Source organism: Microplitis mediator, chromosome 2 (genome assembly GCF_029852145.1).
Source record: "Microplitis mediator isolate UGA2020A chromosome 2, iyMicMedi2.1, whole genome shotgun sequence".
In the NCBI taxonomy this organism is placed as follows: domain Eukaryota; kingdom Metazoa; phylum Arthropoda; class Insecta; order Hymenoptera; family Braconidae; genus Microplitis; species Microplitis mediator.
In genome coordinates this window covers 19,378,062-19,403,828 of record NC_079970.1, presented here as the reverse complement: position 1 = coordinate 19,403,828, position 25,767 = coordinate 19,378,062, and the positions used below count along the sequence as shown (strand labels likewise).

Below are 25,767 nucleotides of genomic sequence, written 5' to 3'. Positions count from 1 at the left end.
CATTATTTTTTGTTATTAAAAAAAAATTTTTTTTTTTTTACTTCTCTCGAGAAAAATTGGAAATTAATAAAAAAAGTTAGTGGTTTCAGTTTAACTTTAGAAAACCGCGTTTTTAACAAATATCAAATTTTCAGGTATTCTATATCTATTTTAATTATTTGTAAGAACATATCCAAATGTCTGTATGTGCGCGTGTGTGAAAATTTTGAACTTTTCTGAATAAGAAGTAAAGAAGATTATTTTAGTTTTTAAATTTCAATATTTTCGCGCCATTTCTATACTTAGTTTACTATAGCTAGTCTTGTCGAATGCACTCATATACAGCTTAATATAAATCCTCATATTATTTAAGTTCACGAAAAAAAAAAAATTTGATCTCAGGAGATTTAATTAAATCAGCGACTCTAATTTTTTTGAAAATTTTTTTATAAGCTTCCAAAATATTTTTCAAAATCAAAATTTCAAATTTTTTAAATTTGACAGTTTGCTATACGCAGATTTACATGTCGACATAGTAGTAAAAAAAATTAAGTCTACAAAGTTTTAAATAGAATACGGGATTGATCTAAATTATTTTTATCTTGTTTTTATAGTTTAGACTTTTTCTAAATTAAAAAAAAAAAAAAAAAACAATATATAAAAACAGTTTATATAAAAAAAAGTGAGACGTATATTATTCACATATATTTTCAAAGTGAATATTATATTTTTACGAGCATTTTAAAATATATATATAAATAAAAAAATGTAGTCAGGTTTAAAAAATTAATAAGCCGCCTTGAAAAATCTCATAAATGTCTTATCAAGTTATCAGTCAGAATATTTTAAACGTAATAATGACAATAAGGTATGACTCAAATTTAATCTTCTAGACGAGACTACAATAATAGTAATGTTTTCTATGCGTTGGATCCATGACTAAACTCCCTCTATTCATTTATTCATCATCTCTTTTTCTTCAAGCCGCCATAATCTCTCTCTTCCTCACTCTACTAGTTTATTTCTCTATCCTTCTTCTTATCCATAATTTCTTGAATTTTCTTTCTCTTTTTAACTCATGGCCTTCAAATAATGACCTTCCCTCTCCTCTCACATGTAGTTGGCACCAGTTTACAGATACTGTAGAGTAGTATAACTTGAGTTGTCAGAACAGAATTTCACTACTATACGCTATACGCTACACTTATTCATCAGTGTGATCCAGTGTCGCAGTAACTTTACAGTGACATAGATCGTTATAGGATTAACTAGCGTGCACTAATACTATTTAGTAAGTATTACAATATTTTCACATCCAACTATACAACACACCTTAGAAATCGTATCAGTTTTCATATTGTTCTATATCCTGTTACTAAAACTTAACACTGTAAATTAATTACTACGTAACTTACTACGATCCAAGATGTTGGTTTAAGACGAAATTTTACGCGTTGATAATCAATCGGTTAGAGATCAAAGGCGTAATATATATACAAGAGGCATCCGGTTATATCCTACATTAAGTTACTTTAGGGCATTAATCAATCTTGCCATGTTCTAATTAGACATTCAATCGATTATACATCACGCTTCAGTGATTACTGACAACACTCCTGTCTTTGTGTCTACTGATACATATATATATCTGTAATATTATTCTGCGTCATTTTCATCGATCTAGAGAATAATGTGATTGATACGATTTATACGGATATATGTATTATGCATTACGTATTCGATGACGTGTCTTGAGTACAAAACCATATGAAAATCTTAAAATAGTATGTATTTATGTATACCCGGGTAAAAAAGATTCGTTCGAAAAATGTTACACAAACGTTAATAATCGTGGACTTCAAAATTTGAGACAGTTCTGAACTCAGTTGATCATTTTTGAGACTTGAAACTTTCGATAGAAAAAATATGTAATTTTTTACTTTGTTTTTTAGAAACGTTTTTCCAATTTTTTGAACGGAAATAATTCGAGTTGAAAAATTTACTGGTTTGAAAAACATAAAAAAAAAACTTTGAAAGATATTATAACCGTTTTTTCATTTTTTATACACAGAAAACAGGGATTTCTGTGCGCAAAAAAGTTTTAGTTGCCCTAAGAAATTCTTTGCATTATGAATTGAAAACGAAAATTTATTGGGGTGAAAAAAAATTTTGGCGCAAAGAAATTTATTTCTAAAAAAAATTTTTTTTTTTTTCTCATGAAATAAAACGTTTTTTGCGCCAAGAATTTCTTTTTTTCTGTGTAAGAATTTTTCAAAAAACGAGGTCTGGAGATTTATTAATTTTTCTACTTTTGAATTTTTTTTAACTTCCAAAAATGATCAATTCAAAATTAGAAGTTCACTGTCATGAATTTTTTTAGAACAAACTTTTTTTCTACACGGGTGTCATTACAATGTAAAAAATCGGGAGTGATTACGGATGTCATTCACATACGAAGTAAATAGGGAGTTTTTTTCAGGGAAGTGATTTCGATTTTATTTAAATCCGCATTCACTCCGATTCGTAGTTTTAATATTAAAATAAACTCCCCTTCGGAGTAAATTCCACTCCCAAAGGATTAAATAAATGAAAATACGCTCCGTATTCACTCCGGATTTAATCCGCGTTTACTCCGAAAATTTTTTACAATGTATTTTATATTCTATTTTACTGATTTTTAAATTTTTATTGAAACTAAATATTGTATGTTGTTATATATAATACATATATACATAAATATATATATGTACAGTCAATCATCCAATAAATTTAACGATCGTTAATATCGTGCTCCAATTTTATATCTCACAATTTAAATTTTAATATCAATAAAATTAAAATACGTGATTCTTTGAAGGTTCATTAAAATTTAATAAATTTTAAAATAAAAAAAAAAAAATTATATTAGACTTCTTGTTTTAATCTGAATTGATAAAAGATGTAAATTAGTAAAGGGTCAGTATAAAACGTCAGTTTTTTTGATATATTCATTTAATTATTACCTTCATTAAAAATTAAAACTTCATATATTAATTAAATTTTTTCAGTCGTTTTAAATAATTAAATTATTATTATAATAATTATGAAATTAAATTTATAATTAATGATGAATTTTACTAATTATATATTTTTTTCTTTTTTCTGCTGACTAATTAAATATTTTTTTATAGTAATACATTTAGTCATTTATAGTAATAATTACTTTTTCAAGCTATTGAATTTCTCATATTAGTCAGAGGCTAACATTTAATTGTAAATCTAATGTTACTTTATATGCGGTTAATAAATGCGCATGAGAATAAAATATATGTATGTCAGAATGAATTTCATAAATATTACAACTCAATTTGTTAAATTATTACTCAACCAATTGACACATCATAATTGTGCTGTGTGATATTTCGATATACAATATTGACAAAATTATTGCTATGGGAATAAATGTGCAAGCTGGCGCGTTATTTCTTCAGGCTACGAACCAACAGAGAGGTCAAAAATATATATGTATATACTGATACAGTAAAAACCTCCAATCTCATTCGTTGTTTTTCTTTGGATAAAGCACAAAGTTTTATATACATGACGCAGTTGTTGGTTTTATTTAATTGCTGACCCATTTTTATATTTTTTATTTACAAAATAACTTGTGTATAACATTCAGTTTGTCATTGTATTATAATTTAACGTTAATTAAATTTATAATTAAATTACGCATGTAAATAAATAAACAAACCTTTTAGCCTCTGGTTAAATTCAAGGCTAACAGAAAAAGTTAAAAACCGGACATTTATTTGAAATAACAAAAATGTTTAAATTTCGTAAAAAGGAAATTGTGATTTGAGTCAAAATTCACATTAAATTGTACTTCACGGAGTGAAAATTATGGTAACTGTTCCTGTACATGGAGACAAAAAATGTACGAATTTTTATTATTCTGTCAATTGAAGTTGAAACAGGAGTTGAGTTGTCAAAAAATGATTATGTTGCAATATAATTATGATTGTGAGCCTTTGAAAATTTTATCTTTTCTATTATCGGAAGTATTCGTATAGTTCCTATATCGTATGGTATTTGAATTATGGTAATGATTACCATACTCATAGGAATATCTCCCATAGTCATATAGAACTAAATCCGATATTCACATTGGAACGATTCCTAGGTGCGTATGGGAATAAATCCTATACATTATGGTAACTTCCCTCATGATATATGTAAAATATTGTAACGAATGTGAAACTGATCTTTAAAATATTTAGAGAACTAGAAAACAAATGTCTTCTTCTCTTGTTTTATAGATGCGCGACTAGAGTCAGTCAGTCTTATATTGACAGCTTAACAGCATATGTCTTGTATTCAATAAGCTATATCTTTGATTGTCTTTCTTTTACTGCTGTTAATTGTGGTGTTATTATTTCTAATTTAAGTGTGGTGTCATTGTAGTATAAGTGATATTAATTATAAGTTACCAGTTACTACAATATTATGGTGATTGTTCCTATACTATACTATGATAATCGTTACCATATACACTTATCCAAAAAATTAAAGGAACAAGAAAATTTTATAAATTTTTTAGTGATTTTTGGAAGGCTGTATTTTCGTGAAAAATGATCGTATCGAAAAAATAAAAAAAGCAAATTGAACCTTGAAATCTCTAGTTTGAAGATCTTTCAGCAAAATATTTTTTTGAGCCACGGTTTTTGCGGAATCAGAAGAAAAAGGTAGAGACAAAATTTTTCTAAATTTTTTGGTTTCGTTTTTTAGGTCTACGGGGCCGGGAAAAATTTTTTCAAAAAAACGAATTCATGGCTTGTTTAGGAAATTTATTCAGCTACAATTTGCTTTTTTTTGTTTCTCTGTACGACAATTTGCTGCTGAGATATCAGCCTTCAAATGAAAAAGGATCCTTTTGTCTTTGATTATTGATATCTCAGCAAGAAATGGTCACACAGTAATTTAAAGGGCAGTTTAATAAACTTGAATAAATCCCCTACAAGCTCCATTTTTGATTTTTTCAAAAAAAAATTTTTTTTGTATTTTTAACTTACATTTACTGAATAACTAACGCAAAAATGAAAGAAAATCCGAAAAAAATTGATTTTTTCATTTTGATAACGATTACACAGATTAAGGAACAAAACTTGTTCCTTTAATTGTTTTGTAAAACTTTGAGCAATCGGACCGGACAAACGGTTCAATGGATCAATCTGAAAATTTCCAGGGTTTTTGGGGGTACATTAAGCTGTAAAATTACCTGGCAACATTATTTTTTTTATCAATATTTGCAGAGTAGCGATGAGTCGACTAAAAATCCAGAAAATGGCCATTTTTTAAAGGTTTTTCAAATGGATATCAAGGATGAAAAAAAATTTTTTTTTGAGAAAATCAAAAATGGAGCTTGTAGGGGATTTATTCAAGTTTATTAAACTGCCCTTTAAATTACTGTGTGACCATTTCTTGCTGAGATATCAATAATCAAAGACAAAAGGATCCTTTTTCATTTGAAGGCTGATATCTCAGCAGCAAAGTGTCGTACAGAGAAACAAAAAAAAACAAATTGTAGCTGAATAAATTTCCTAAACAAGCCATGAATTCGTTTTTTTGAAAAAATTTTTCCCGGCCCCGTAGACCTAAAAAACGAAACCAAAAAATTTAGAAAAATTTTGTCTCTACCTTTTTCTTCTGATTCCGCAAAAACCGTGGCTCAAAAAAATATTTTGCTGAAAGATCTTCAAACTAGAGATTTCAAGGTTCAATTTGCTTTTTTTATTTTTTCGATACGATCATTTTTCACGAAAATACAGCCTTCCAAAAATCACTAAAAAATTTATAAAATTTTCTTGTTCCTTTAATTTTTTGGAGAAGTGTATTATGGTTACAATCACTATAATATTATAGTAACTTTTACTATAAATTATGGGAATCATTCTCATAATATATGGTAAAGTTTGCCGTATAAGTATGGGAACGATTATCATAATGACATAGAAATTATTGCCATATTTTTATAGGAACTATTCTGATATCCTATACACAGGAAACAGTATATTACACACCTAGGGAGAAAAGTAGGACATATCAACCCGCGTGTCAAATATGCGGATTGGGAGGTCCTGCCTTCTTCCGTGGTGTCTATACGATTTTCGTCAGATATGCACCTGAAAGTTGAAATTTTTGCTTCTGTCCAAGGGAAGAATGACGCATGTGCCAATTTTTCTCACGAAAGGAAACAAAGACTTTCTTCCCTCGAAACAGGGCAGGAGTTTAAACTTTCACCCCGGAGGCGAGAAAAATAATATACACACCTTGGGCAGTAAATAAGAAAGCCTTAGATCACATGTTTGTTGACAACTACATATGATCTGAGACATTTCTTACTTTACTGCCCTAGGTGTGTGATATACTATTCGAGCCAAGAAATTTTTTTTTCTGTGTAGGAATAAAACCCACATAGACAAGAATGGTTACTATAATTTGTATGAGTACCATTCCTATAATCGATATTTCAAAAAAATCTGTTACCATACGATATGGAAACCATTCTTATAAATTATAGTATATTATAATTGTTTCTGTAATTTTCTCTCCGCATTATAATATTTCATTAACTTGTTACTTTAATTTAGATTTTTTTATTTTTATTACAGATAATGGGGAAAATTCCATGGAGTTGTGTATTTGTGGGTGTATTTATTTGTATAGGTGTTACAAATACTGTCGCGTATTCAAGTAAGTACTGTCTTATTTTACTCGAATAGGTTTACAAAGTAACAGTTATGTCTTTGTATAAAGAGCATCGTATACCCCTGGTCACTTCATTTCTGCCGAGTGAATGCTCTTGCTCTTGAGTTTCATTCTTCGAGTTTTATTCTACTCCCTTATACTTATGTTTTAGTACTTCTAGGGAATAAATTGCCGATTCAACGGCTCTCCTCTTTTTCTTTTCTACTTTTTTGATTAACGTATTTTTATTCTTACTATTTTTACTACTTCAACATTTTTTTTTTCTTTCATTCTATTGAATTGTCCTTGTGACAGCACCATATTGCAATAAACTTTCAAAATGTGACATATAAAATCTTGAAATCGAAATTTTATGGGTTTTATTATAGACCTATAAAATATAGGATAATTTTCAACAAAATGTTTGTTTAGTATCATTCAAATTTATACTATTATAAAAAACAGAAAAATTATTTTAAATATATATACATTTATATAGTACGTAATCATCACCTGTTGCATGATTGTTATGCAATTATAACTTTTTTTACTCGGAAGTTGTATAATTCTCCGTGAAGATTAAATTTTTAATCAGCAATACCAGTAAATATTTTATAACTAATTACAATATTAATGAGAAAAAAATATTTGGGATACTGGGGTACGACTCAACCCTAAAAATTACAGTGCATTGAGTTGGATTTGAAATTAAATAATTTTTCAAATATAGTAGTAGTTTTTTTTTCAAACCTTAATGAGTTTTTGATAATTATGAGCTTATTTAAGTCTTCCCGAGTCGAAATTTAAATCGTAGATTGATCATACTAGACGTTGAAAACGTAAGTTCAACCTTTCAAGACGTAAATAGCCGTAAAAACGTATTGTAGACGTAGTTGATTTACGAAACTGTCAATAAGACTAGCGTAAACGTAGACACAACCTTTCAAAACTTGCAATACAAAAATTAAACTATGTTGGAAGCATTTTGTTGCCAAAAAAACATATCTAGCAGTCAGAAGACAAGACATAAAAATTTCAGCAGCTTTTGAAAAATATTTCGAGTCTTGCAGGAGACAACTCTACTGATGGCTCGTATGCTAATTAAGAGAGTTAGAGACGCAAAGAATTATCTCTTGCAAGGCCCTAAAACATTTTTCTTTTAGGAAGTCAGTAAGACCCAAAAGAGCACAAGAAACGCGCAGAAAATCACTCTCCTAATAATGGCTCGTTTCTTGTGCTCTTTGGGTCTTACTGACTTCCTAAAAGAAAAATGTTTTAGGGCCTTGCAGGAGATAACTCTTTGAGTCTCTAACTCTCTTAATTAGCGTACGAGCCATCAGTAGAGTTATCTCCTGCAAGACTCGATATATTTTTCAAAAGCTGCTGAAATTTTTATTTCTTGTCTTCTGACTGCTAGATTTGTTTTTTTGGCAACGAAATGCTTCCAACATAGTTTAATTTTTGTATTGCAAGTTTTGAAAGGTTGTGTCTTCGTTTACGCAAGTCTTATTGACGGTTTCGTACATCAACTACATCTACAATACGTTTTTACGGCTATTTACGTCTTGAAAGGTTGAACTTACGTTTTCAACGTCTAGTACGATCAATCTACGATTTAAATTTCGACTCGGGAATTGCTATGAAATTGCTCGTATTTGAAATTGATTATATATAAAATAATAGAATTTTCAATCAAAATTATGAGTTTTAAAATATCTATCAGTTTTTAAATTTTTATTATTTAAAAAAATTTTTTCCCGCTCTAAGAAAGTTTTCGTTTTTAATTCATAATGCAAAAAATTTTGTGGGGTACGTAAAATTTTTTTGCCTTAAAAAAATCCTTTTTTTCTGTGTCAAAATAAAAAACATAAATTTAGTTCATTCTAATTCCATTAATTGAATCTCGAATAATGTGTCAATATTTTTTATAAAAAAAAAAAAATGTATATTTCATAAAAATTAAATTTATTTTTTTAAATTCTCCAAGTATCTCATTTTACCCCAGATGCTTAGTTTAAATTTAAAATCTCCAATAAAATAAATTATAATAAATTATCAAGAATAACTTTTTTTTCTTTACTAAATTTTGGGAATGGCCCACCTTCCCTCGGGTTTTTCTATATATATTTTGTATATAAAAAATATTGTTGAAAAAATTAAATTTTTATCTTTTAAAGATTATGAAATAATTATGATGAATAATATCAGAATTGTTTGTAAAATATATTCGAACTAAAAATCGATAAAATAGAGTATAAGTGAAGTTATTGGTAAAGAGAAATGGTTGGAAGCTAGACATCGACGATAGTTGAGCTTTGCCGCAAGTATTGAAATTGAATTACCATTAGCCGACGTTGACGAGGTTACGACTTGCTTGTAGAATCATCGAAAAGTGACGATCAAGTTAACGTCAGGTTTTACACTTTAATGAACAATAAGTAATGCGATCGATAAGTGACATGCTGACGTATATATATCTATTTTTAAAAATATTCAAAAAGAAACATAAAATAAAAAGTACATGCATAAGTGATAATTTTACTGATGTGCTGTACTTTAAACAAGATGCTGTCTGAAAGTAAATGATTATTTTTTTTTCTTTTGACTTGAATGCTTAAAAGAACTGAAACTGAAAAACTAAAAGCGTGAAAGCTATTAGCTTTTGGAAAGTAAAATGTGCTTATATATTCATTGTCTTCATTTTTTAACTTAGACTACAGTTGTTTGTAATGACTTCTTTTGAAACTTTTTTTTTCTTAATCATATATATATATCATATCTTAATCATATATATATATCATATCTTAATCATATATATATATCATATCTTAATCATATATATATATATACATATATTCATACATTTAATATCAAGATCATATATCTGTAAAAAAAATCTGAAAAATAGTTGATCCTGTGGGCTGACCCCAAAACTGCCCATTGTTTTCGAGCTCGGCGAGCTCAAAAACGTCATTATTTGTGATTTTTCAAACTTTTTGAGTTAAAAAAACAACTTAGCCAAAGAATAAGTACACTCAAAAAATTAAATAATAGAAATTACTATCTACTATCGGATCATAAAGTATTGACCCTATGTTTAAACAAATTTGACCCCTGTGTTTAAAAAAATCGCATTAGAACGTGAAACTAAAAAAGCTTATAATTCAGAAGAATCGCGATTAGCATCAGTCATCGCTCACGTAAAATATTCAATATCGCTTTCTGCGTAAGTACAAATTTGAATCTAATTCGTATCTTAATTAGATCCCAAGATGGTCCGTGACGATGAATTATAAATTATAGCAATAGTTAATAAAAAATAAAATTGTTTTTCTCGTGAATTCTATTCGGCAAAGATCCACTATAGACGAAAAAAATTAGCGTAGCAACAGAACAATTATTTACCAAGTTATAAACAATCAAAGTTAGTGCATGAATGTATACTCCTCAAAATCCACGTTTTTCAACCTTCAATTGTTTATATCTCGGGTAAAAGATTTTTTAGGTTCATGAAATTTTGGATAGGAGTAGAAGAGACTTTAATCTAACGATCTATATGTTTCACGTTCTAATGCGATTTTTTAAACACAAGTTATTCATGTTTTAAATTTAGGGTCAATACTTTATGACCCGATAGTAGTTATGGTAAAATTTCTACCATCAATCCGATAGTAGTGAATATTATCTAAATGATTGTATAAATCATCTAGATTGTAATATTCACCATATTTATAGTAATTGTTACAATCCTGTATGTTAACTAGAATTAATTATTATCATTATTCTAAATAGTTACATTTATAATCCAGATGGTAACAGTTACCATCAGAAATTATAATTGTTACAAAGTTTAAAAATTACTAAATGTTAATAATGACCAAATTTTATTTATTACTCAGTACTTGAATGATTCTTATTTCGATGAGCATACTCAATCATTCAAAGTTATTGACAGGAGCTCTCTTGTTTGGAAATTTATATTTTACGCTGATCTAGACGACTGTACAGTAACTTATTTCAACATCTTAAACAATAAAATGTACATTACTAAATTATGAATTCAAATAGAAAATATTTGTTTACAATTTAAAAGTAAAATTAAAATAGGGCTAGTACGCCAATGAAGAGTTTATATTATAAATAATTTCAATACTTGTATTTTAACTTTTAAAAAATTGTCATTTTCTTGTAAAAATTTTATAAATAAAACTTAAGTATGTTGGTCATCATATTTGTATTCGAAAATTTACAATTTTGCAACGGTACTTAAAAATTATTGAATTTTCGATCAATTTTTTCGTTGCAATCAATTAATATTAATTACCATCCTTGATAGTAACTGTTATCATCTTGATGGTAATTGTTATCATTCTGATAGTAACGGTTACGAAATTTATTGCAAAAGTTATCATCCAATAATTATTAATTCTATTAAAAAAAATTATAACACTAACCATTTTTGCATTGAAAAACGTTCCAATCGTTCTAGATGATTGTAATTAAAAATTTAGCATAATAAACACAATTACTTAATTGTCTGAGTGTACATATCGCTAAAAAAAGTAATTGTTGTCCGACGATCTTAGGATCTAATCAACCGATTCCAGATGCTTTCCGGCAGCATCTTTTTAAAAAAGGTGATTTAGTTCTTCATAAACTCCTTTCAGGGGATTGAGGACGAATAGTATTTTAAAATATATGGTAGGCCGTGGAGGGCTTAAATGACATTTTAAAAAGGTGATATACTCCTTCATTCGCTACTTTTAGGACATCGACGACTTCATTAACATTACACTCAGCAGCAAATTCGACATCAAAAGAACAGAGGCTTTTGAGGCTCAAACTGCTTTTTTAATTTTGCCTCGGGTCGGAAGGACATTTTAAGACTTAACTAATTAAATTTTTAGACAAATCGGTTAAGCGGCTTACGAATTATGCAACAAAAAACCAAAAAAAAATTTTTTCGATTTTTGTTTTTCAAATAAATTGGAAACTCCTCAGCCGTTTAATTCAATTGATTTGTTCCAAAGATATCGTACGATAAAAATTTACCCACACGCACGCACCCACGTATACCAAAAAAAACTCAGAAACGCCTAAGACCTGAAAATATCGAGATCTGATAAAAACTTAATTTTCAAAAATCGGACCGAAATCAATAACTTTACTTTTTTTGAAAATTTTCAATCCTTTATAACATTCAAATTTTCCCATTTCAAATTATTTAATTTAATTTATCTGTTATACAATCAGACTAATTAAAAATGAATATGCTGATGATATTTTCAATTCATTATAATTATAATTAACTATTTAAATTATTTCAAAGCTCAATGAGCTAGTTTTATTAGCAATTTAATTGGACTCATTGATCTATAATTAAAAACTAATTTAAATTTAAAAAAAATAAAATTACTCTGCAAATTAAATAGCGGATTTACTTTCAACTAAATGGCAATCAAATTAAAATTTAAAATTTTCATTTGACAGAATACGGCCGAAAATGTGCAGACATCGGGTGTCCGAGTAATCAAGTTTGTGTGATGGCCGAAGATCCTTGTAACCGCGGAAGCTCTGCATGTGGACTATATCCAACATGTCAAAATAAAGCTTTAGGCAGTGGTGGTAAGTCATTTAAATAATTATTTTAAATACTAAAAAATTTTTCCGATTTATTTTTTTATCCGCTCATTTAAAACCATCAGTTTATTTGAAACAGAATAAATTAAAATCTACAACCGCTTAAAATTTTTTTTCTATTGCGCTTTTTTATTTTTCATAGTATAGTCGAAAATATTCACTAAAAAATTTACCCAACGCTACCGCCAAAATATTTTATTTTTTAATTAAATTCTTTTAGTTTTTCCAAACGTGAAAAAAAAAAATTTTAAATTAACATTTACCTACATTATTGTTTCATCAACAAATCGTTTAACGTCTCTAATTTTTTTTTACTCCGTCAATCGTGTCCACTTATAACGTTCGCCGTTACACGGCAATTCTTATTATAGTAAAAGCTTAAACGAGCTTTCAATCTATAATATCGTTTACTTTTTTTCTCGTTATACGTGAAATAAACGACCATTGAATTTTATATATGTGTATGCACTTTACTCATATACTTGTATATATATGTAGGCTCTTGTATCATAAAATTTTTCATATTGTACACCTTTTATCGATCATCCCTTCGACCTCGGAACTATACCGACTTTTACATGAGCACTCGGCACTTTTCACCCAACTGGGAATACATTTTTTCTGCTTCCTGAAATACGTCGATTTAAAAAAAAACACAGCAACAACATTTATTTTTTTAATAAAAAAATATCAAACTAGAAAAAAATAAAAGTAAACTGAAAAAAGGTTTTATATGACTAGTATCAACGACCACTCAAGAATCTTTTTTTCGTCTCTATTCGCTTATTTTTTTTTTACCTATCCCTTGTGGCAGCACACCCATTAATAAAGGTAAAGCTAGTGGTTAATATTAAAAATGTGCTGATGAGATCAACCACACACGTATTTAGTTGGATTATCGTAACAGCTTAATTTTTTGCATGCTATGTATGATGATAAAATATATTTTCTTTGACGCATGTATGATACTCGCCTATATAATATGTCTACTGTAAAACATAATCTCTTTTCATCTTTTCTAAAAAATTATTTAGCAGCATGAATATTACGCTCTTTTTATTCAGTTCATCTTGCAAGCATATTTATATTTTTTTTTTTTTTTTTGAGTCTTTGATGTACACTAACGCACACATAATCTACTTGTTAATTACTATTCATTTTCTCACTCAGTTCACCCTTCAAACAAAAAAATTTTCTTTATATAATAAATTATATAAAATGAAATATAATAATAGGAAATTTTTTCTGCAGTAGTTAATGGGTAGATAGAAAGGCTTTTGTGTATTCTAAGTGTTATACATACGAGGGTGTTTTTTTTATTTTTGTAATTTAGCACTTTTAAATTATATAACTTGCACGTTAGCAATTAACGTTTATAAAAGTACTAAAACATTTTTTTGTGACGCACATTATTTAGATCGTATTGAATACGTACTGTAAAAAATTCAGTCCGCGGTGAGGTGTGAATTATTTGGTGTGAAAATTTTAACACCATCGGTGTGGAAGTTACACGACTCAAGGTGTTTAATTTTTGGCTGTGTGAATTAGAACGGACACACCACCAACAGTAAATGTTAATTTGATAGACAGGATGAAAAATAAAGTAATGAAAGTAAGGTCTCATTCGGCGGGATAAGAATAAAAAATGATTTTATAGGAATTTGTATTCTAGGTTTTAATTTTTAATTAATATTATTTTAAACACAAATACTTATGTTAATAGGATCGTTAACTTATCAACTTTGAACCATAATAGGTTCAAAGTTATATACATCATGTCTCTAGCGGATCCGAATTACGGTAAATTACCGTATTTTGCTGCAAATTTGCCGCATTGTACGGTAATTTGTGGGAAATTACGGTAAAATTCGGTAATTTGTGGTAAAAAAATGCGGTAACTTCTCGAAGAATATGTAAATTACGACAATTTACGGCAATTTATTCCATTTTTACCGTAACACAGTAAATTACTTCATTCTACGGTAAAATTCCGTAATTTTACAGTAAATTTGCACGTTTACGGCAAAACACGGTCATGTTACCGTAAATTTGCGGTAAAATACCCCAGAATTGCCGCGGATTTACAGTGAACTACCGCAGACTACTGTAATTTACTGCGAAGTACCGTAACTAACCGCAATTTACCAGCAATTACCGCAATTTGTGGGAAGGTGACGGTAATTTCGATAATTTACCGGAAACTGCAGTAGTTTACCGTAACTCGGATCCACCAAGGTGTGGAATCAGCATTATACTCGATGTCACAGATATATACAACAGTTCATGTAATTAATGCACGAAGAAAAACGCCGTTAAATGACTAAAGTCAGCGTCATGCAGTCAAAGTTATAAATATAATTTACTTTATTATTATTAAAAAAGATTTATACTTCATGAAATTGAATACTTTGTTCAATACTATTCACTTGAAAGAACTTAACTCAATCCAAAAAAAAGTCACCTTTGGTATTATGTCGTATCAATTAATAGAGATATGTAAGGTTATAAAAAATTCAGCTGACTTTGCCTTTTATTTAAATCCGCATCCACTCCAATACGGAGTTATAGTATTAAAATAAACTTCCCTTCGGGTTGAATTTCACTCTAAGGGGATTAAATAATTACACAGTCCGAATTTAATCCGGTTCACTTCGAAAATATTTTACAGTGTAATGAGTAAATTATTCAATCGAGAATACTTTACATTAAATTTTTTTATTGGCCCAGATATTAAATGTATTTTTTTTAAATCGTTTTCAAAGAAAGTTAGTTGATAATTTTTGAAGTTGAAAATCATTTGGATTTCAACTACAGATCATATTATCAGAGAATATGTGAGATTTGAGCCAATAACACCGAACGGTGTGAAAGATTGACACCGTGTTAAAAGACAGCCTGATGTTTCACATTGAAAAAATTTCACACCGTCAATTCACACCCAGGACACCGTAGAAAGTCCTCGGGGACCATTTTCGCACCGAAAATTTTTTACAGTCCATTACGATGACACCAAACAACTTGCAATATTTCAAATTTAATTTTATGTTATTTATTTGCGTTTTATTTATACACTTGGCGTGGATTATTATTTAAATTTACATTAAAAAATTGTAGAAGCAATGAAATATTTTATTCTCTTGCAAATGTGTGAGATAATGAATCGAGACAGTTGATCCGATCAATTGGATATTGGCATAAATTTTTTAGGACACGAGTCTCCCGGTGGATCTCCGGCACAAAACGGCCATCGCATTGACAGCAATTACAATCAGGATCATCCTTTCAATAACGCTAATGCACCACCACCTGAACATCATGACACTGGATTCAATCAACCTTCAAGTGGCTCAGGTCTAGGGTATCCATCTTACCCTAGCAATACTGGACATTATTCACCAAATTCAGGGTCTTCAGGGTCTAATCTCGGTTATCCAGCATACCCTACTCAAAACCGCATGCCACAAGGATCAAACCAACCTGGATATTACCCACAGAATAACAATGGCCAGTCAGGATATCCAAATTATCAACAACCGGGATTACAGAATCAATATCCGGGTCATCAGTACAATAATCATAATTACAATGATAGAAAACATTATCGAGGATCAGCAGAATTATCTTCACCGCGTATTACAACTGTCGGATTAATTACTTTAACACTTTTCTTAATTACAAAACATCTGTCGTGATATTCTTATCCAACAGTACGACTGCTCGGTTATTACTTTTAATTATACACTTTTTTCAGTTTAAATATTTCTTCGGGATATAAAACTTACAAGAACGCACTCTACTTAATTAAATTATTTAAACCACGTGGTGTGTAACCACGCGTGTGGTTTCAAATATATGCAATGAGTACATTAAATGAAATTAAAGTCTAAATCTAGTAAAAGTACTAAGGAATTAAGTTTGGATAATTAAAATTAATAATCTTAAAATGAAAGTTTTGAGATTGTGGGATATTTAAAAAATTATATCTGATTCTTGATAATCAGTTTTGTTCTTCATTTGTTCATTCATTAGCGGTTAACGTTCGAGCTAATCGATAACACATTCACCTCGATTCTAAAATACTCTAATTGTTAAATGGTGTACATAAAAAAAAAAAAAAAACGTTTGATTATTTTTTTAATAAAAAAATTTAAATTAAATTATTTTATAAAAAATGAATTTTTTAATTTTTATGAGTTTGTTTTTTAATTATAGAATGTTAAAATAACATTAACGATTAACAATTATTAATTATGTATATTTTGATATTTGTAATTAGTAGTTGTATAGTATATTTTTATGTTTATAAATAATAAATATTTAGCTTCAATATTATTGATTTCAAACAATATTAAATTAAATTATTATATATATACAGGGGTGGGGGAGGGGGCAAAACGGGGTATCTCCAAATTTTATAAAAAAATAATTTTATTTATGTAAACTATTTACAAGAAAATTTAATTTTATCAAATTTATTTAAAATCCAGAACTTTTTTTTTTACCTTCTTTAGGCGATACCCCATTTTGCCCACAAAAAATGAAATTTTTTTTTTAACGGCAACTGAAAGTTTTTTCTATATACTTTGAATATCATTAAAAAAAAATATTTAACGCATGTGAGTCCGCATTAACTTAGAATTTCCTTCAATCCCCCCCCCCCCCCCCAAGTATATTCACTGTAAAAAAAGTTGCTTAAGTGAACTTTCACCGGTGTAGTGGTGTTAATCGGTGTTAAAACGGTGTACATGGAGTAAAATAACTCCGATCAGAGTATAAGGGTCTGAGTATGTGTTTTAAGGTAGTTCTTTCCCTAGAGTACAGTCAAAAAGTTTTGGATCACTACCCATGTAACGCGTACCTGCGGAGCTAACGTTTTAGTCCATATTTTTTTGAGTGGACTGTACTCCTAATACTACTGTATTTCCTATGCAAATCCGCTCACACTATGATAAATTAGTCTGTTTGAAAATCTGGCAACATCCCGAGTCGAAATATTAGACGTAAGTTGGACGTTCTTAACGTTTTAAACGTGAATTGAACGTGTTGAAAGTAAATTGAACGATTTTTTTGTATTTTGGTTCGTAAAAAATTGGTACTTCATGAGTTATGATTTTAGTTTAATGATAACATTAATTAATTTATTTCAATATTTGTAATCACAATTTTCATAACCTTGATATCATAATATATGAAAAGATATAATAGTGTTAGATAAAAGTATGAAACTGAAAAATTTTTTTTTTCAAAATACGAATTTTTTATTTAAGAGCCAGAACAGCGGACGACAAAATTTTAGGGAATTGGCGTGATTATAATCCAGGAGTACAAAATCGATAAAAAAAAATTTTTTGTATGCTTATGTTTCCATATTGTGAGTCTACATAGGTTTTAGTTACGTTTTTGATTTATGATACTCTGAATCTACGTTTTGAATAAGTTAAAAGCTGTCAAATTGAGTTTTTAATGTCCAAAACATTCAACTTACGTTTAAAACGAAAAAACGTTCAATTTACGTTTAAAACGTTAAGAACGTTCCATTTACGTCTAATATTTCGACTCGGGGTCGCATATTTATTCTCTTACTCGCCTTGTACAGCCAGAACTCACTTATAGTTTATACACATGATCTAAACGTAAACATTCGATTAAATTATTTTGGTAGTTATTTCAATAAAAAAACTAAGTATGGGAGACCGAGTATGTTATAAGAGAAAATTCATCAAGAAAATTAAATATCATTCAACTAACTAAGTTCTAAATAACTATAATTAAATTATTCAATTAATTAAATTTTCAAAATTTAGAAGCTGTAGCTACTTGTAGCGCATTTTGAAATGTACCCTAAATTAATTAATTCAGTCATTAATTTATTTATTTATTTTTATTGTTGTAAATAAATCGTTGCATTTTATTGATAACTATTAATGAAACATATATAATTATTTTTCCACTAATATTATTCCCGATATTTTACTATATGAATTTAGCCGTTTTGTATTTTCGCGCTATCTACCCGTTGCAACGTTGCCGCATCATTTACTCGCGACTGTTTCTCCGATCCCCTCCACTAAAACTAATCGTCGAAATGTGTAATTTTTTATACAAACTATGTGGTAAATAATTCTAATTTTTTTTTTAAATGTTCTAAATATATTTTTCTTCATTAAATTAGTTTTTAGTTACAACGGTAAAATTCCGTCAAGGAAAAAACTAAAAAGTTTGTCATTTTCTCACGATTCTTCCATGCTACATGTACAAAAAATATAAAATTTAATTGCAAATATCTTTTTTTAGACGTGGTGAATTGTCATTAAATTTTACCAGCGTGTGTATTATACATTTAAATACTTATATTCAAAGTTTGGAAAATTTCTTGAATTTTTGCTTGCACGACTCAACTACCTTAAGATCAAGAAAACAGAAGAAAAAAAAATTGTTTCGTTAATATCACAAAATTATCGTTAATTAAAAAAAAAATAAACAAATTTATTACCTCGTTATAAGACTATTAATTTCTCTTTCAAACTATCGCGATACGTGGTTTATAAAAAGGACAGAATGAGTCATAACGAGGTTCTATTGTACCTAAAAAAATCACTTATCAAATTAAATATTTGTAAATATTATAATAATTATTTAGTTATAAACCTGATGTTTTTCATGAGGTAATAACTGATTTTGCAGATGATAAATTAATCGTCGATAATTTTATTCTATTTTTTTCGCTGATTTAGTTTGCAAAGACTTGAATCATGAAAATCTTCCCATATTTCATACAATAACATTAAGATGTCATCGAGGATAAATATCCTTGGGATTCATCCATAAAATAGTAAATCTGTCGTATCATTGATTTTTGAAACAATAAAATTTTTTTGTTGTGTTTGAAATACAATTCGACTTCTGATACTTCAAAAATAAAACTACTTTTTTTACCACCGCTTGACACCAGGAAAAAATTTAACACCGATAATATTAACACATGGATAGCGCGAACATGCGCCTTTTTTTACAGTGTACATATATATTTCCTCATACGATATCACTATTATTTACAATTTATTCAGTCGTATAAATACATTTTATTTATCAATTTTGTGTTTACAAAATAATTTCTCAGTAAAGCTATTTATTATCGATATGAACTTTGACTTACTATAACTCTTATCCTACAGCTATCTATGGTCAAATTGATGTCACTCGAGTGTGATAAAATCTGTCATACGGAAAATAGTGTTTTGTCGGATGAATGCTTTTAACCAAATAACATAGAATTTTTAAAATGCGCTTTATTTTTTTTTCATCAACATACGAAATATGCTTTGGAATTTGTTGATCCATATAAATATTAAGCTTTCATTCAAATGAAAATTTCATTATTAACTCGAATGCTTTATACACTACTACAAAAAGTGTTTTGTGATGAAGAAAAAAAAATACCAGAGGTATTATTAGCTTTTATTGGGGATTAAAAAAATGTTTGCTTTAATAAATATATTAAGGATCATAGTATAAAATAAAGTACAAATGTTATAAATAAGTCGATATCAACAGCTCCTGGTTCTCTAAGACCCGACGGAGGGCAAGGAAATGGAGATCGTCGACGTCCTAATGTCGTACCGCCTAGACAACCAACTGCACCAACTCCACCACCAAGAGTATCTTCTATCGGTTATGGTGGTCGTTACCCATATAATTTACCGAAACCGGTTGTGTCATCGCCTACACCAAGACCGTATTATGGATATGGTGGTCGCTCAAGTAACACCATAGGAAATCCTGATTCTTTATGGAACCGTGATTACGACAGCACTAATAGAGGCGGCGGATCAGGACGTCGAGGACAAGGCTCAAATTCTTACAATGGGGGTCAAAATAATCACAACACTCACGTTGCGACCGATTCTAATGGAAATCGAGTTTGGACATTTTCTCGCAGTGGATAGAAAGTATATTTTAAAACGTTTAACCTTTGGCCCGTCGCGCTATGAGGGAATCCCCGCTTTTTGTTTTTAAAGATAATTTTAGAAAAATTATCATTACTTTCGTAAACCGATTCAGAAATTCGTGGATTAATGTCTTACTAATCGATATAAAAATTGCGTTATTTTTTTTTTTCTAAATTAGTGATAATGCGAATAAATCGTGAAATTGCGGTGATTTCCTCACTGTGCGATTGATCTCGTAAGTTAAATTTGATGTGCAACGTTGCCATATTTATAAAAAAAATCGTTCTCAGCTGATTCGATCAGTTAAAAAATATAGAGGCTAGTCGTATAAATAATAAATAAATAGTTATTTTAAGAAATAAAAATAATCCCGTTAGAATCTACGGCATACTTTGAACCTAAATGAGCATTGGAAACCTACATTAGACTTTTTAGGAAATAATCATTGTAAAAGCTCGAAATGCACCTACTTAGACTTACAAATGCTTGAATTGAACCTACTGAGACTTATGGAGGCATGAATTAGACCTACATAGATATAAATCGTGAATCGAACATAACTAGACTTAACAGAAGGAAAGACTTGCAAGGAATACTACAAAAAAGTAAAAAACTGAATTTTTCAATCGTAAAGCTTCGCATTAAGAGTCGTGCAATTGTTGAATTCGCGAACTACTGGAGAATTGATGCAAGTGATCCAGTCATCTCTCCAGTGAGCGAATTACGCCCAAAGGTGGATTGGGTCCCACAGGCAGCCTGGGACTATCAGAGAGTCGATTTAAAAACATCTAAGGCTAGTAAAAAATTGCTGCAAGTGATACAGCGATTTTATCCTGGGATCAACAGAGAGTCAATTTAACCTTTTCCCGGTTTGGAGTCTCGAGGAGTCTTGGTGTGAGCTGTGTGGGGATAAAACCAATCACAGTTCTTAGTAAGACTGTGTGAGTATTGGTTCAATCGCATTAGTGCACGCATGCTCGCTCTTCTACTATTTTTTCTGTCTCTTCTCTACTAAATAGGCTAGCGAATTAAAATTAGGGATTCAAGGTCAACCGGGAAAGAGTTAAAAAATTCTGTGTTCGTTCGTTTTACGATATATGTCTTTGTAGGTCTAATGCAGGCCTTTGTAAGTCAAAGTAGGTTCAATTCAAGCCTTTGCAAGTCAAAGTTGATTACTTTCAAGCTTCTATCATGATTATGTCCTAAAAAGTACGATGTAGGTTTTCAATGCTCATTTAGGTTCAAAGTATGCTTTAGATTTGTACTCGGGAAAAAATTAATAATCTTATGTAAATTAGTGAAACTTCGAAATCAACGTGGCAACATTGCACTTAAACTAACATTGCGGTCATTCCCTCACCGCATGATTAATGATGTTCGGCAAAAAACGCGACGGACGAAAGGTTAAACCTACTTATTAATCATGATACTCAATATGTACTCAGTTCGTTAATTACAGTTTTTTTTTAAATACTATTTCTAAGACGGAGAAATACTTAAAGTATGTGTGAAAATAAAAATTTCTTTATAAGGAAATTATTAAATAATTTGTTAATACAAATACTTAAAACTTTATGTGATTGTATGCGGAAAAGTTGTTTAAATTTATCAAGAATTAATGTATGTCTCTATGAAGTTCAATAAGGAGAAAAAAAAGAAAAAAATTAAGCTGACTAATGTGTTGGTTAAACCCGTGAGAAAATTACGAAAATAATCTACTCGACCTTTAATCTTTTTAAATTTCTGTTACAAATGTTTTTCATTCCAAGAAGGATTTCATATCGGGAGATTATTGCATTTCTGCTTACACGTTTGTTTGTTAATCTCAACTGATAAAAAATGTTTTATGTCGTAGCATTTAACTATCAAATGAGGAAAGCGTAATCTTTTTTTTTTTTTTTACTTATTTGAATATGTTTGTAAAAAACTGTTCATTCTATTGTGAAATTAGAAGAAAGTTTAAGTTACATATAGGCAGACTCAATCTATTTTATTAAAACTAAAAGCTTTATCACTCTACAAATGTTTATCAGGGTTTTTAAAAACCAAAATTCTATTTAAGCAAAAAAAAAAAAAAGACGGATCAATTTTATTATTGAAAAAAAATAATCTGCCGCCATTAGATAATTGGAGCTGTAAAATATAATTGTCTACGTAAAACTTAACCCGAGTAAAAATATTTAGCCGAAAATACGCCGAAAAGGCTCAATTTTTCCAAAATCACACCGAAACCATAGAATTTTATTGAAAGAGACCGAAAAAATGTAGAAATTTTATTATTCTTTATAAACAGGCCGAAAATTTGCCGATAAATTAAGTCGGTCTATTTTCGGTTTTTTTAAGCCGCATAATTATCTGCCACTTTTCGAGCGACAAAAAAATTCATTGTTATTTCGGCTTGAAATTTTTTCAACCAGAAAAATCGGCAATATTTCGACAAAACATTTATTTTTATATTTAAGTTCTCGTCCACACTGGAAAAAAAAATCGGTAGCAGCTACCGATTGGCGAGCTGGAGGTAGCCACTACCGATTATTTTTCGGTAGACGTTACCGATTATTTCGGTAGCTATTACTGAAATAATCGGTTACGGCTACTGAAAATTAATCGGTAACAGCTACCAATTATTTCGATAAGGGGGACCGATTATTCGGTAACAGCTACCGATTGTTTTGGTAGCCATTACCGATTGAAATCGGTACCAGCTACCGAAAAAAAATCAGTAACTGCTACCGAAAAAATCGGTAACTGCTACCGAAAATTAATTGGTAGCGGCTACCGATCGCCAATCGGTAGCTGCTACCGATTATTTTTTTCAGTGCATGATCAAAATATTTCTAATAACTTAATCTTGGGAATTTGGACAATAAGTGAAGATGTTATATTATAAAATTTGCAACATTTATTTGTATCTGTATAAAATATGTATGCATTTATATTCTAATTACTTAATACCTCTATTGTGTACTTTTCTACGTCAAATAATCAAAATATATCAAATTTCTACTTAACATTCAAAATAACTGTGTATTTATATTTAATTATATATCACTTACTTTAAAAAAAATGTTTCTCAAATTAATGCTGTGAAATATTTGAAAATAAACTTGCATGTAGCTTTTTCACTAACCTAACTTTATTCAATCTTTTATTAATATTTCTTAAAAAAAATATATATAAATATAAAACCTTGCAATATTATCATTGTACAAGTAATAGTCTACTTTAGCTAATAGATAAAAACTATTCTGTTCATGGGTCTATATGGGTCATTAGTTTTCATCGTTCACGTAAGCATGACTACAAATGCGTAAAAATAAATCTACGTTGGACTCGGCATGATCTCTCGCATGGTAGATACAAATGACTTTTCATCATTTTATCCAGAAACAACGTACAAGTTTATTTGAATATATTTACAGCGAACGAGGAAAGTAAAGATGTGTATCATTCTCAAAATGCTGCTGGTACACCGGAAACTGGAAGTCAAACAAACTCTGGATATCCTCCAAGTTCCAGTAGTAATTCAAACAATCCATCAGCACCTTCAGCACCAGTATATCCTTCAAATCAACCATCAAAGAGTTCTGGTTATCCTGCTGGTTCTGGTTATCCTGCTAGTTCTGGTTATCCATCATCAGGATCTTCTAGTTATCCTGCAAGTTCTGGTTATCCTGCAAGTTCTGGTTACCCTGCAAGTTCTGGTTATCCAGCTAGTTCAGGTTATCCATCAGGAGGATCCAGATATCCAGGTTATCCATCATCAGGATCTTCAAGTTATCCAGGTTATCCATCGTCAGGATCTTCAAGTTATCCAGGATATCCAGCAAGTTCTGGTTATCCAGGTGATGCAACAAGAAAACAGAATACAAACAATGTTAACGCTGGTTACCCATCTAGCGGTTATCCTTCTGGTGGATATCCTCAAACTGGAGGATATCCTCAAGCTGGTGGTTATCCTCAAGCAGGTGGTTATCCTCAAGCAGGTGGTTATCCTCAATCTGCTGGTTATCCTTCTGGTAGATATCCTCAAACTGGTGGATATCCCCAAACTGGATATCCTAACAATGGATATCCTCAGGGTCAATATCCTCAGCAACCTCAGTATCCCCCAAAACCTAAGAAGCCCAGTTTTGGTGATCAATTATCAAACATTGCTAAAAATATTGCAACGCGTGTATTAACCCAAGCTGTTATTGATAAAGTAGCAAGTAAATTTTAATTAGTAACATTTAAATAATTATTATAGATATAAATATGGTATGACATTTCTGATTAATGTATTTATTATTGTTCGATAAATTTTATTTTGAAGAAATAAATTAATAGTGAATTCCGATAATAATTAAGTATACAATTAACTCAGCTGTAACAATCTAGCGATTGTCTGGGAATAAGCAAGTGCCTTTTTTCCATGGATTCGTAAAATACAAAAGCTGCGAGATATATATCGGTGAATAGAGAAGAAGAGTACCGACATAATGGAAGGGCAAAGGCTCAGTAAATGTGATTCTGTTAAAGCGGCAATCCTGATTGGAAAGTCGCTTTGCTTTGTACTTTCGTGTTACGAATTGAATTACTTCGATGGATATCGTACTCGAGAAGCTCTTTACTATCAAATATCTTATGAGTGATTCAATCCTTTGAATTTTATTGAACGAGTTTAAAGACGTTCTCAAGTACTTTATCTTCGAGTTATTATGTTATTTTTTTTTTTTTACTTTCTGAAAAAATTTTAAGTTATTGAAATTTTATTGTCGTTGAAAATACATTTACAAACAGGCGTTCACACTTTTCCTCTCTCATACCCAAGAGGGCGAACGGTATTGTCGTTGTTGCACCAATACAATAATCAGGAACTTTGGTCGAGTTTTTTTCTTAAACAAACGAATATTATCAAAAAATGTAAGCGCACTTCCCTGATCAAACAAAATAATTCACTCAATGATGAAGAATGTATATCTATATAGTGGTAAAATTGAAGCGTTTTGAATTGTTTTGCATCGTTTCTTTTAATTAGGGCTCGCTAGATTAGACAGTAGTGCATCAATGTGCAGTCTGTAGTTTGTATTTAGAGATATTGTTTTCGAGAACAACTCAGCTGAAAATATCTGATCTTCATTAAAAAAAGTTTTAGATAAAGAGATATTTTTTACAATTAAACTACTCTTAGAAAACTGAATTTTTTTAATGTCATTATGAATTAGGGGGTGAGGCAAAACCGGGTACTTGGAAATAGTACGTTTTTAGGGACTCAAATACGTTAAATCTTTTTTTTTTGGATATTCGAAGTGAATACACTGTAAAAAATTCGCGGAGTGAATGCGGATTAAATCCGGAGTGAATGCGGAGTGAATGAATTTTTAATTATTCAGTCCCCTCGGAGGGAAATTCACTCCGCAGGGGTTTCAGAAATATTATTAATAATAAATAACTCCACTCAATAAAATCGAAGTAAATACTCGCGTATTAC

General features: G+C 29.7%; 1 protein-coding gene across 3 annotated transcripts; it reads left to right on the top strand.

Annotated features, from left to right (window-relative positions):
• Nucleotides 1–1,116: 1,116 nt before the first annotated feature.
• On the top strand, nt 1,117–24,616 carry LOC130678707 (uncharacterized). 3 transcript variants are annotated; one of them, XM_057486120.1, is made up of 5 exons: nt 1,117–1,270; nt 6,630–6,711; nt 12,196–12,330; nt 23,717–24,079; nt 24,113–24,616. In XM_057486120.1, exons 2-5 carry the CDS (start codon nt 6,633–6,635, stop codon nt 24,514–24,516), a joined length of 981 nt encoding a protein of 326 aa, XP_057342103.1. In that variant the 5' UTR covers nt 1,117–1,270; nt 6,630–6,632; the 3' UTR covers nt 24,517–24,616. The 3 variants fall into 3 exon arrangements, with proteins under 3 accessions (XP_057342103.1, XP_057342104.1, XP_057342102.1); XM_057486121.1 differs by having other exon boundaries at nt 23,717–24,244; nt 24,281–24,616; XM_057486119.1 differs by having other exon boundaries at nt 23,717–24,616.
• Nucleotides 24,617–25,767: the final 1,151 nt, after the last annotated feature.